Source organism: Monodon monoceros, unplaced genomic scaffold, assembly GCF_005190385.1.
Source record: "Monodon monoceros isolate NGI ecotype Baffin Bay Population unplaced genomic scaffold, NGI_Narwhal_1 Super_Scaffold_1, whole genome shotgun sequence".
In the NCBI taxonomy this organism is placed as follows: Eukaryota; Metazoa; Chordata; class Mammalia; order Artiodactyla; family Monodontidae; genus Monodon; species Monodon monoceros.
In genome coordinates, this window is record NW_021703765.1 from 13,137,364 (window position 1) to 13,151,551 (window position 14,188).

General features: G+C 35.0%; 1 protein-coding gene across 2 annotated transcripts in view; it reads left to right on the forward strand.

Moving 5' to 3' along the window:
• Positions 1-14,188, forward strand: part of PIGN (phosphatidylinositol glycan anchor biosynthesis class N) — a 110,994-nt gene that overhangs the window by 47,974 nt on the left and 48,832 nt on the right. Inside the window, exons 15-21 of one of the 2 annotated variants that reach the window (XM_029232629.1) lie at positions 167-349; positions 4,897-5,036; positions 7,253-7,352; positions 7,457-7,549; positions 8,658-8,749; positions 11,339-11,447; positions 13,728-13,836. In XM_029232629.1, the coding sequence (XP_029088462.1) occupies positions 167-349; positions 4,897-5,036; positions 7,253-7,352; positions 7,457-7,549; positions 8,658-8,749; positions 11,339-11,447; positions 13,728-13,836 (826 nt within the window). The remainder of the gene's footprint in view (positions 1-166; positions 350-4,896; positions 5,037-7,252; positions 7,353-7,456; positions 7,550-8,657; positions 8,750-11,338; positions 11,448-13,727; positions 13,837-14,188) is intronic. The other variant, XM_029232635.1, reaches the window with a different exon arrangement.

Consider the following 14,188-nt stretch of genomic DNA (forward strand, 5'->3'; position numbering starts at 1 on the left):
TTTATTTTATTCAGGAATTTTTCTTATACTTTGCAAGAAGATCCTTGAACAATCAAAATCTGTTTTTGATCAATCATCTACAGTTACTTTAATAATTTTTCTTCCTTTGAAACTTAGATTTTCTTTATCTTTGCATGTGGCGAGTTATATTTTTCTTTCTCCATAGGTTTCCCTTTGCAAGGAGCTGATTAATCTTGCATTGAAAGGATTGTCCTATTATCACACTTATGACAGATTCTTTTTGGCTTTCAATATCGTTCTTGGTTTTGTGGGATGGACATCTTATGCTTCTTTGCTGATCATCAAGTCTCACTGCAACCTTACCAGAGGTGTTAGTAAAGAAGTCAAGGTACGTTCAGAAAGTATAATGAAGATTCAGATGATGGTGTAAAATCATAAGACTAAGGAAAGAAATTATATCAAATTAACTGCAGTGAGTTCATATAATGTACATGCTGTACTAAGCTAACTCATTTGCTTTTGTTGTACTGGGTCTTTTTTTCTCAGTAATCTCTGTTTCTCTAGTTGGGAAAAGGGTGTATCAGTAATAATGGTCCTGTAACTTAAGAGGCTATAAAGATAGCTGTGTGATTTACATTTGCCTATGGCATTAATTGTGTTGTTTTTCTGTTTATTTTTATAATTATTTAGCATGTTATAAGTATTCTGTATCTTTCTACAGTACAGGTGATCAGAAAACAGTTTCAAAGCAATATATTTAACTTTATCTGATATTAAGTTTAGGAGCTGGAAAGAAATAAAATCACTTATTCAAAATGTTCCTTTTAAAAGGAACATATTCCTTTCTGGAATATACATTTTTCTTACCTTTTTCATCTTTCTAAAATTCTTAAATACAGATTTCCAGAACTTTCTATATATCCTCATTTTAAGAATTAGTCCCTAGTTTACTGTACTTTCAATGCCAAAAAAACCCCGTACTTTCAATGCCAAAAAAACCCCACTCTTTAATAATACTTTATACAACTGAGAAAATATAACAGTACATATATGGTTTAACTATATTAAAACACTTTACTCTTTTAAAATATATTACTGTCATTTACCAGGGATAATATGCCTCTTCCATCTCCTTTACTTCATTCTCTAATGATTATTACCATGTCCAAATCATCTAAAAAGTAATATACCTGAATGGTGTATTATTAATAATAATAGTCTGCAGACATTTCCAGTGATAACTCTTTTCAATTTTATACTTTATTTTTCTGTAATGGAAGGAAGAGCAGTAGTATTTATTCCATTTTTGTATAATGCTGTAATGCATCTTAAATAATTTACCCCAACTAATTTTCATTATTTGAATGTATGTGAAATTGGCTAGAGTAGAAATCATTTCTTACGTGGTAGGAAAAGAGACAAAAACAAATGTGTTTTAGTGGAGGATATAACTAGGCATTCAGCTGGGTATTTGAAATTTATTTTGCTACTTTAAACGTAACAGTGCTGGAAGTAGGCATTATAATTTTTCTGTATAAAAGAGGAAACTGAAGTAATATTTATTAAACTGCACTATTCCAGGACTGTCCTGGGTGTTGTACGTGTGTTATTCAGTTAAGCTTAATACTACCCTAAATTTAATGGTATGATTCTCATAATATGGATGGGGGAATTTAGGCTCAGAGAGATAAATGTTTTCCTCCAGGACACACTGGTGTCCTTGAACTCTAATACTTAAATTCATGCTCTTTCTATACCATGCTGCCTTCAAAATAAATAGTTCAGTTTGGGGGGAATTTGGGAGGTTTGTTCAAGGGCCTAATAAGAGATAATACTGATAATATAGATTAGGTGGAAGTAATCAAAGGCCTCAAATGCTAGACTATAGAGTTTAGACTTTATTTAGTGAAGAGCTGGTCTATCACTTAGAGTTAAACCAGAGAAATAGACCAGTAAGATCTCTGTATTAAGAAATTTAGTGTAAGAAATTGGCTCATGTGACTGTGGGGCTAGTTAGGCAGGTCCTAAGTTCAGAGGTCAGGCCATCAGGAAGGGCAGACTGGAACTTGCAGGCAGGAGCGGAAGCTTCACTCCACAGGTACAGTTTCTTCTTCGGGGAACCCTCTGTTCTGCTCTTAGAGCCTTTTGTGAATGAGGCTCACCATGATTGTTCAGGATAATCTCCCTTAAAGTCAACTGATTATGGACTTTAATCACATCTACAAGATATTTGCACAGCCAACACCTAGATTAATGTGTGATTGAATAACTAACTAGGGTCTGTAGCCTAGCCAAGTTGACACACAAAACTGACCTTTACAGTTGAGGTTATTAAAAGTATTTTGAACCCTTTAGTTCTGTTTGCAAAAACATTCTGATTCTTCTTCAGTGAGAGTTTATAATCTAGTGAAGTGACAGCATCTGGAGGAAGAATAAGTTGCCAGAAGTCTACAGCATTAACCAAAGGGAGGCTTGGAGAGCAATTGGGGGGTGAGATGATTGCAGCTCTGCACTCATTAGAACATGATGCTTGCAGTTGGGGTGTAGGGAGCCTTCACTGAGGTAGTTGTTGCCAAAGTCAAATCTTAAAGGGTGAGTCGGATAGCACAATAGAAAAAAGGAAAAAGGTGCAGGGAGAGCAGCATGTGCCAGATGAGGAGTGAGGTAGCATGGCTTCTTGGAAGGGCTGCAAGTCACTGATACGGCTAGACTATAGAGGGCCCAGGGGGAGTGAGAGGTGAGCTCGCAGCAAATTCTACCCTCCACGGCCAGATGAGGAAACAGAGCTGGAGACAAGCTAAATGGTTTAGTCAAATGACAGCAAATAAAACAGCAGTGCTGGAATTAAATTTAGGTCTGACTCCAAAGTTTCTGTCACTTCTCCATGATAGTGTCTGCCAGATTTTACAGGTTTATCACTCTTACAGACAACTCTGCAGTGAATATTCTCTTTAAAGGTAATTTGCCATAGCTCCTCCTAATTGAACTCTGCATTTAACTTCTATCTACTCTTCTCCTTTGCTTTTGCTAGTTCAGATGTCTTTTGTTTTGCCACATGCTTCCCTTATTCTCTCACTACTTAGGGAAATCACAAAATGTTAACCCCTTAAACCAAGTCCCAGCATTCAGTCTCCACCTGTATGGTTTAAACTCCTCATAGGGCAGCACCTAGTACAGAGCATGGCGTAGACTGTGCGACTTAATCATTGTTAGTTGGATGGAGGAGTCATGACAATGCACACAGCATGGTTCATTATCATCAGGTATTTTTTGGAGGGTCTGGGGAGGAAGGGAGTTAATGATGATGAGGTGGAAAATGTTCCCCATTCCTGTTATTTAAAATCCTTTCAATTTTTACTTTAGCTGAACTGAATTCTTTTTGATTTGGTTTCCTACAAGTAGATGTTTATTTGTAATGTCGATTACTTTATGTGTCAAAGGATTGGATAATTATATGATATTGTACTGACTCTAGAAAATCCCTCGAGTGTCTTTTTTAGGTACTCTTTAAACTTATTTTCTTCTTATTTTACTATCCTCAGAGTGATGTGAAACCAGTCCCAATTCCTAAGGCAATGCCTCAGGCACCTTGAGCTTTAGAGACTCTACCTGTCCATATCTGGTTGAGACTTGCTCCTTCTTCTTCCACCCCCTTGCTATGGGACCTCCATTTCCGGTGCTAGTCACTGAGAGGTTTCTGTAGTGACTTTTGGGACTAATGCAGAGAGGTAGAGGAGGAGCGAAGAAAAATAAAGGTGATAATGGTAGCCATTATTTATTAAGCAGTAGTAATATTCTGGGCATTTTGTTAAGCTCTTTTCATAATCTCATTTAAGCATTACTAGTCTTGATAAATAGATATGGAATTATTCTTTGCATTTTATAGATGGGGTAAAATTAAGTCTCAGAATCTGTTTTGTACTTTGCTCATGGTCATACAGTGAGCAAGTGACAGAGGCAGGATTTGAATTCTGATCTGTGTAGCGCCAAACTCTTAATCACAATGCTGTGTCTCACCTTCCTTTTTACAACTCTGCCCTAGTTTATTCTTGCTTCTCTACTTCCTTTCTGGTGACATTTTAGGCCAGAGGGAGGAATTATAAGGGGGAAAAAAACTCTTGCTTTTCCTCCCTAACCTCCCCTACTCCAGAAGGTAATTCTTAATTCTCACGTTATTTCGTTTGGGTAGCAAAACAAGGGGGAGACAGAGAGAGAGAAAACAAGGCACGGAGGCAAGAGAGTACCATGTGACCCCTCCAGTCCTGTTTTTTTCTCCAGTGTGCTCTTAGCATCACAGCTTTCCATAAGTGTGTTCTTGTTCCAATCATTGTCATTTCTGTCCCTGACCCTCACATCATTACTCTTGGCCCAGAGCACCCATGGCCTGTGGAGGCCGTCACTGGTGATTTACATGGAGGAGCTCCTTTCTTGTTCGGCAGGTGTTTGGGAGAGAAGATATGACTGAATGAACCTACTGTGGTTGGGTGATAGAGAGAGAAGCGTGGGCAGCATGTCAAGTTGAAGTTTGAATAGATAGAATCATTGTTCCAAATGAAGATTAGGTCCCACAGTTTATTGTAGATTAAATGGGCTTTTGTGGGCTTGTCAGTGAACTTAATCAACATTTATAAAATTGTTACTAAGGAGAAATATGTTCAGAGTTCCGAAGAAGTTACTTGCAAACAAACTTTAGGAGCATAGTCATTTTAAATTGAGAATTACCTAATTGCAACAATTCCAGGCTATCCAGCTTTTTCTTCTATAATGTGCTTCTCCAATGACAGATTTTTTTTAAATGCAGCTCTTAGATTAATCATCTAGTTGTAGAATCACTGAGAGAAAGTAATGTATTTTCTTCACTTTATAAAATCTCTTTTAAAAACCTATCAAGTAGCATGGATTTGGAGTGTTTTCAATGTTTTGTTTAACTTTCAGAAACCAAGCCATCTCCTGTCATGTAGTTTTATAGCTGTTGGCGTTTTACTAGCACTTTTCCTGCTGATTCAAGCCTGTCCCTGGACTTACTACATATATTGCTTGTTGCCACTGCCAGTATGGTATGCGGTTCTGAGAGAGTAAGTAACACATCTTGTGGTCTTGTTTTTCACTTCACTGACAGTTAAATCTGTATTTAAATGCATTAGTTTTCTGTAGCATAAGTCATGAAAGATAATTATAATACCCTCAAATCTCCAAGCCCTTTCATTTCATTCATAACAGCATAAACGTTGCATATAAACAGGCTTTTTTTTTTTCTTAGCCGTACCTTGAGGCCTGCAGAATCTTAGTTCTCCAACCCAGGATTGAACCCGGGCCCTCGGCAGTGAAAGTGCAGAGTCCTAACCACTGTACCTCCAGGGAATTCCCTAAACATCCTTTTTACTTTTCCCTTTTGACTTCATCTTGATTGCCCTGAGGTAGCACTGGCCTCATTCCCGTCTTTGTGTTATCTTTTATAAGAAAAATCTGGAGTAAAAATTAAGTAATTAATATGGATTGTACTATGTCAGGAGTGACTTATGTTTTGAATTTGTCTCATCATCCCAGTTTCCAGTGTATCTTCATGTTTCACAAAGCAATTTGCATGCTTTTGTTCCATACATTTTTGCCCCTCCTTTCCCAGCTATCATGTAAACCTAGATGAATGAAAGTTCGCAATTAAATCCAACCTAGTAATGTATACCTACAGGGGTTAGGGGAGATTATTCTTGTATGCTGTGGTTCTACCTTTAAGTGCTTGCTCACAAGTTGGACTTGCAATGGATTCTTATCATTGTAGGAAACATCAGAGGTAGAGCTCTCATGGAAGTTATAAACACTTTAAAAGAAAATCACTAAAATGTTGGGCTGGTTCATGTTCACAGGCAGCGAGGGTCATGTTACAGATCGTGTTGATTTCTATATTTGCACCAGTAATCTAAATTTAGACTTAGTCTTGGGCATCCTTTGAGCAAACCAGATGCCAAAAGCAGACCAGGGAATGACAGCCCAGAATAAGGGTGTTGTCAGGGCTGGCGAGCATGTTGCAATGACACAATGTGTTTTCTTTTCTAATTTTTGTTACCTCCAGCTTTGACCACCTCTTCTTAATATGAAAAATAAAAATTAATATTAAAATATTTTAAATGTTAACATTTTTAAAAACAAGGTAAAAAGACACTGACAAAAGAACAGACTGTTACTTCTCCATTTGAAAGGAATAGGGTTGCTGGATGTACATATTTAAATTGGATTTATTCCTAATGTCATTTGCTCTGGCTTAAAAATTTTTAGAATGAAAGGTGTTATCCAAAATTCCCTCCTGAATTATTAAATGTTCTATTTATGAAGAACACATATACATTAAAATTTTAAGGACAGAGTGATTTTGAAAATATGTTGTGTTCTATCTTTATCTTTTTGATAGATTATAAAGAAAATAAAACATAAAAATTCACTTTTCTTCTAGAAATAATCTAAATGATTTTACAAAATCATCACTGTTGGGAACAAAAGAAACATTCTCCTTTAGACTGGTGTTAGCTTTTCTTTCCTAACATGGCACCTTAATCGTTTTGATGACATTATGTAACCATTGTTTTCAATCAGAAAAAGGTTATAAACCAAGTGATACTGACTTTTTATAATTGCCTACTTAATAATGCACTACCAATGCTAAAAAAATTTTTCCAGTGATGAAATGTAAAAAGGACTCAAGTATGTAATACATTTTTAATGGTTATGAATTCACATTTAATTACAATTAGTGTACAATTAGTGACATCTTAAATTGAGTTTGGAAAAGGTTATTTCACCTAGTGAAAAAGTGCAATTAAGATTTTCTCTACCTAGACTAGGGAAACGACCTTTATTTTATTAAGACAGTTGAGATTTCAATATAAAATTAACTTTAGTGAATTTTAAAAATGTTCTTTATGTTTATTCATTTGGGTTTATTGTATTTTATTTCCGATGTTGTATCTGTAATTGTATGTGCCCATGTTTAAACATCCAATAAGACTCATTTATTGTCATTAATGTTTATAAAAAAGCCAAGCAAATTAATGTGATCATTATCAACTTAATTCAGAAGTTACATTTTTCCTAGAATACTAGGTATCAAAAAAAGATTTAGGTAAGTAAAGCCATTGAAACAAATGTTGGAGGTTATCTTAGTTTTTGAAAAATCTATGAATTGAAAATTCCCTGATTTCTATGCACAAAATTTTTATTTTTAACTATATGAGAACTAATTTTTTTATATTCAATATAGGTTATAAATAATCTTTTTATAAATAATCTTGTTAAACAGATTTCCAGTTATTCAAGGCTTGGTCACATTACTGTTGACCTTCCCTCCAAGTCATTTTGTTGGATACCTGTTACTCTTTATCCTGGGAGTTGAAGTATTAGTAAGTAATTTACCACATTACCACATTTTCAGGTCTCTTTCATACACATGTAACTCCTTTGAAATGACCTCATTTTCCCTTTCTTCTTTGGATTGCATTACTAGGTTCTCAGTTTTTTCTACCGCTATATGCTTACAGCTGGACTCATTGCATTTGCAGGTTGGCCATTTATCACTCCACTGTGGACTCGAGCAAAGGTATAAGTACTCACTTTGAAATTAGACAGATTCATAGCGGCTTTGTTTTGATAATGCGTTTAACTCAGGGAATTATTCAGTTTTTTTAGAACAGGGTAGAATGTGACCTTACATAAAGATCCTGACCCTTTTGACAGGAGGACTGATGTTGACTTTAAGGTTTCAGTGATTCATGCAGACTTTCATATCAAAGTGAACTGGTCTTGTGGTGATTGAAATACTCAAGAAGCAGAGCTGATTTGTCCTTCTCTGAAGCACTTCCTAGATTCCTTTAGGCTCAAATATCTAAATGCCACAGAGGAACTGCCCAGAGCAGTGCAGTGGCATGAGAGGCCACACTCTGGACTCAAGTCAGAGGAGTCACCTCCCTCCTGGTCTGGAGCCACCTCAGTTTTTCTCTGGAGAAGTATTTATTCATGATAGATTATTTTAAAGTATAATTACTCCTGATTTTCTGCCTTTAACTAGGTAGGTAATTACAGTGTGCTTCTACAAAGAATACTCTCATGTTTTCATTTTGATACTTTTTGGTGGAGGTAGCAGGAAGATAGAAATATCTTCTTTCTACTCTATGAGAACCTACAAAATTTTCCAATTAATGGGACTATTGACAATTTTTTGTCTTAATCTAATTACAGAAGTATTTTTACTTATTTCCCTCCTGGGCACAATCGTTTGATTATGATTGCAGGCCAGCTTTCTTAAAGATGTCATCTATATATGGTAGAACATAAATTGAATGAAGTGCTTGCTTTGAAACAGCAGACCTGAGTCTAAATCCTGGCTGCTTCATTTACTAGTAATAGATCTGGTGCTACTTACACTTTGACATCTCTGAGCTCAGTTTCCTCATCTGAAATACTGTGAATAATACAGTCTACCTATTGAGGTTATTGTGAGAATTAAATGAGATAATGCCTATATCATACCTAATATAGTGCCTACTGTATAACAGATCCTTCACAAATAGTAACTATATTACTTTTTAAAGTAAACAGATGTAAAGCTTTGAATTTTCCTTTTAGTTTCACAGCCATGTAGTCTGTGAAACACTGAAGACAGTTTTTGTACCATAATTGTCTAAAGATAACTTTTTTCTTTATTTTAGAGCACCTCACTGAGTTGGATTTTCTTCTGTTTGCTCCTGGCAGTGTTCCCGCTTATGCCTGTTGTAGGACGAAAGCCAAATATCTTTCTAGTGTATGCACCATATTTTAACTTATTTTCTTTTTAATGCAATTGTTTTTCTCAATCAACACTATGAAATATGAACCAAGTCTTGGCCATGAGTTTAAAATCATGTGAACAAACTAGAAGTTAAAATACTAATATCAAACCATTAGTCATAATTTTGGCTCAGGCTCTGAGAGGCATTAAAACTCCCTGAAGATGATTCTGGACCTTTGTAAAAAATGAAATTGTGCCAGTGATAACTTAAAATGCCAAGAATTTTTTAAAGGTCTAGAAGCCTTTGTATGTTTTATATATTGGGAGATCAGTAAACGGTTTCACATGAAAAAATGTTCTGTTGCCAAAATTAAAAGGTCTAAAAGCCACTGATGATTGATGCAATCTCTATCTTTTCCTCTGATCATGTCCACATTTTAAATGTCTGAGAAAAATGAAATTCTCTTCTAATCTGAATGTAAAGATCTCCATGGGAGGAAACTCTCTGTACCTTGACAGCTTTCTCATGTTTAATCACTTAAACTGTTAGAAAATTCTATATACCTTACCTGAATTCTCCATGCTGCTGTTATATTTATTTCTCCTCAATATATCCCAAGCAAATCTTTAAAATAATTGGTTACAATTGTTTTTAACTTTAAAGTTATTATCATGTAATCTAATGGCTGTGTGTGTGTGTGTATGTGTGTGTGTGCAGGCGCTTGGCAAATTAAATGATCACTATTTCATTTAACATTTCCTTTCTTATTTTCTAATCATGTAATCATCTTTGTTACTTTCTTTTGAACTTTGTGTAACCAACTTTTTAGCGTTCTAACCCCATCTTTAATAGATGAGGGTATATCTTTTGAAGGAAAATTAACTCAATATTTTTTTAAAGTATGTGTTCATTTTAAAGTACCTATAAATTATATACATTTTATCTCATTTCTGTGAGAATAACAATATGGACTAGATCAGAAATTATTCCAGGAAGTCAATTTATTAGCAGAGCTCAAAAAATTGTATTGAATTCTAAGACTATTTTATCTAAGCCATACTTTATTAGTTCTAAGTGAAAACATTTTGCCGCTGTCATAAACTGTAAACAGCATGTGCAAAGATGAATTCAAACATTTTATTTTTTGCTTCCCACTACTCTGTGAGCTCTTCTCTTGTCTCTATAAAGCCGCTTTCCCTCCTTTCATTGGCCTCTACCCATCTGTCCTGCTCAAGCACTATTGACATATTTGAACAGGACTTATGCTAAAAGGAAAAGAAATTATATAAATGGTCTTCATAGAAATTTTTCACTTTACCTATTCCAGTAAAGATTAATTCAGGAAGCAAACTTGTTAAACCATGAGAAATCTAATTTGTATTTTTAAAAATTATGTTGTTTCCCCTCTTAATTTAAATTCCTCAGTGCTTCAAGTTTTCCAGTAGCTATATTTGCAACTTCTTCATTTTGCCTCCTGGTTTATGGAGAAATTGCTACTCTCCATTTGATCTCTCACCTCATCTCTCTTCTTTAGAAAATTACAAAGATAGATATGTGAAATATTTAAGGATAAATTAAAAGAAAGAGCAAAAATTTATATAACATAGCAATAATATTCCTGTTACTCCAGTTTTCTGAGGTAAAAACATATTTGCCAATTAATTGAAATACCAAATTATTTTTTTAAGAGGGTATGGGGGAGAAAAACAAAGAATCTTAATCATACACGGTTGTTTTTCATAAGATTAATTAACTTTTCCCTCATGATTCTTAAAGAGAATATTAGAAGAATCAAAACAAAAGCAAAAACAAGCATTTTCCTGGGAGTTCCTGCTTCACGTTCTCTATAACCCTGCCTTTTGCTCTTTCTTATTTCTCTTAAACCAACTCCTTTTCACATAGTTCTATTATATTACTGGGTTCCAGATTCTATCCTCAACATAATTTCAGTCGTCCTGTGTTACTTGGATTTTTAGGAGGTGAGAAATAGAACTCAATAGTAATAGTACAGTATTTCCTTGATGTTAGTCTCCTTCGATTTCAGGAACCATACTGTATCTGGTGTTCTTGAAAAAGTGTAATTTGTTGTTTCATTACTGTACCAATGCCTCACCCACATGCTACTTTTGTGGCCCCTCTTCCATCCTTCCCTTAGCCAGAAACAGCTGTGAAAAGCACCAACATCAGTGATAGAGAGGAACAATTTGTGGATTATAAATGTAGATTTTCCTTTTTGTATGAGTAGGTGCTCATAGTCAGAAAATGTGTGGTGTAGATACTGATATATTTGTAGAGCTATCTTTTATATTGTTTTCTGTAAATTTGTCCAAGTCAAGCTGAGAATTATGGTATGCGTAAATGTTAAAAAAATCAAATTATAGAAATAAGATGAAGATACTAAAAAATTGTGTGAAAAGTTACAAATAACACCATCCCCACAGGATCTTTATTCTAAGATTTTTATTCTTCTTACACCTGTGTATTCATTTTGTTACTTCATCTTGATTAAGCAAATGATTGAGAGGTTCTATATTAGAGTAAAATATCTAATATTTTCATGTGATATATATTCTATAAATGTCTTAAGAAAATTTGAAATTGTGAATTGTGTTTTAAAACAGAGTGGGTGCAGGCTTGCTGGTTCTTCTGCTATCCCTGTTTGTTGTAACATCTGTCTTAAAAAGAAAAGATAGTTTTGTAAGTGAAGAGCTGGTGTTACATCTATTACAGGTCAGTTACAGATTTTCAACACTATGTTATACAAATGATACACTAAAACGTATCTTACAGTTGTATTTAATTATATTGTTCTTAAGATGCCATCCTGTTTTTTTTTAACCTCAATACCAGCTGAGAAGAGTTTTCTGTTTAAGATATTACATGGAAATATGTTCTCTAAAAGGTATGAAATAGCAAAAAGGTCAACAGGAGGCCCCCTCAAAACGCCTAGATAGCAGAGATTAAGGAGATATAAGAGGTATTGTCCAAAGAGTTGAACTGAAAAAGACTTCCTCTGGTCTGAGATCCTGTGGTGTCCTAGTTTGGGTCAGGAAGAAAGTAAGCTCTTTGAAGTGAAAGCAGCTGCTTAGTATGTTTACAAGAAAATTAGTCAGTTTAAGACTTCAGATGACACACTAGGAGAAAATAAACATCACCTTGGTTGGTGGTTTTGGAGTGGTGAAAAGAACTTTGAACTTGACATTTCAAGATTGAGTCAATTCCCAGTTATGCTTTGTACTAGATGTGTGCTCTTCAGTAATAGAACTTGTCTGTTTGTTTTTAATCTGTAAAGATAATATCCAGTAGGGTTGTAAGAGATTATATGATGTCATATTCTGTAAAATGATAGCTTTTTGTAGATAAGAGTGGAAACCACTTTTTTTTTCCTTTTCAACAATAAACAATAAACCATATCTAGAACACTGAGAAAAAAACTTATTTAAGTCTCCTCAAAAAATTTACTCAGAACAAAGCTGGGATAATAGTATTTCCAAGAACACTCAAAAATTAAAATATACAACACTTAAAAGATGTTAACGCGTTCTTGGAGAACAACAGAGAACATATAAAAAGAGAAGTATTTTTGTCAAAGATCCTATCAAGCTATTGAAGCGTATCTTTTTTTTGCGGTACGCGGGCCTCTCACTGTTGTGGTCTCTCCCGTTGCGGAGCACAGGCTCCGGATGCGCAGGCTCAGCGGCCATGGCTCACGGGCCCAGCCGCTCCGCGGCATCTGGGATCTTCCCGGACCGGGGCACGAACCCGTGTCCCCTGCACTGGCAGGCAGACTCTCAACCACTGCGCCACCAGAGAAGCCCTATTGAAGTGTATCTTTTCATTTTAAATGGTATACCGACTGATTTTACACTAAACCATAGTAGCTTTGAAAAAATTCACCTGTAATACTGAATACTTTGACAGAAGTGAGTGTTTCTGAACCTTACTCTGTAGGAGCAAAGAATACCATGTTAAAATTCTTATGGACTTTGTGAGAAATACCCCTAAGTATAAAGTAATTCCTTCTTACATTAACCTATTAATTTGCATTCATTCCTCTATTGTGTACCATATATATATTTTTATGATTCTAAGATTTGTGTCTTCTCACATTTTAATGTATCTAAAATGAGAATGTGCCTTACATTTGAAAGGATCCGAGAATTGTGTCACAGATTTATTGACAGCAATTTTTCCTTCTTCATTCACTGAAAATATGAGTAAATTAAATGTATCTCTAGGATTTGGTGATCAGGTTGCTAATCTGATCTTTAAGAGAGTTTACTTTGTTCATAGCCATAACTTAGCTCATTTCTTAAACTGGCTATTAATCCGCTAATTCAGGGGTCGGCAGACATTTTTCTGACATGCTAGATTGTACATATTTTAGGCTTGTGGGGCATATGGAGTCTGTTGTCACTTTTCAGCTTACCATTGTAGGGCAAAGGGAGCTGTAGACAACATGTGAATGAATGAGAGTGACCATGTTCCAATAAAATAATATTTCTAAAAGCAATAGTTTACCAACTCTACACTAGTTTGTCTATATTCCCTAAAGAATATTGTACTCCTTGTATTCCCAGTACCAGTGAAAACTCAGGCCACGGATATGTATTGAATGAATAAATAGATATGACTGTTAGTGAGGGCCAGAGGTGGAAGACACTCAGCCATATATGCCAAGCTATATACATTTCACTCTCTGCACTTCCATGATTTAAGAAAACTTCAAGATTAATAACAAATATTTCTAAGTAAAAACAGTGTGATAATGTATGCCAAAATACTCCTGAAAGTGTAAAACACCTCATTCATGCTTGTGAAGGAGGGCTTTTGCTTAGTACAAGAATTCTGACTGTTGGTCTTAGCCACAAGAAGGTGAGCTGGTCCAATTTCAATAACATTTTGGCCGGATTCCAGTTCAAGCACTTTTCTAAGTATTCTTTCTAATATATAAATTAGTCACTCACCACCTTCTCTTTTATTTACGTCTTCTGTGTTTGTTGTTTTCAGATGCTAAGCACGGTGCTTTCCATGTGTGTTGTGTATGGCACTCATAATAGTCTACTCAAGAAACAAGGACTGCCTCTTATTAATCAGGTCATTAGCTGGATAATATTAGGTAAGAGGTCAATCAAATCAAATGAGATAACTTTCCATCAAGTTACATCTTAAAATTATCCACTTACATCTGTATCATTGCTGTTGAAACAAATAATTTTGTTATGGGAAAATAATAATAACAAGCTATTGTTTCTGTCTCTTGCTGGAAGTTGACAAAGAAAATTAGAACTTTTGTGAGCATTCATGTGTTATTAAGAATTACTTGATAGAATATTTATGACTTGATAATGAAGCTGTATATTTATTCACACCTGATAAAAAGTGCTTCCAGAAGAGAAGAGGGTTTTGTGAAGAGATTCCTTTGCTGAAATTTCATGTCAATTCATAAATTCTCAGTTCTTACACAGGGA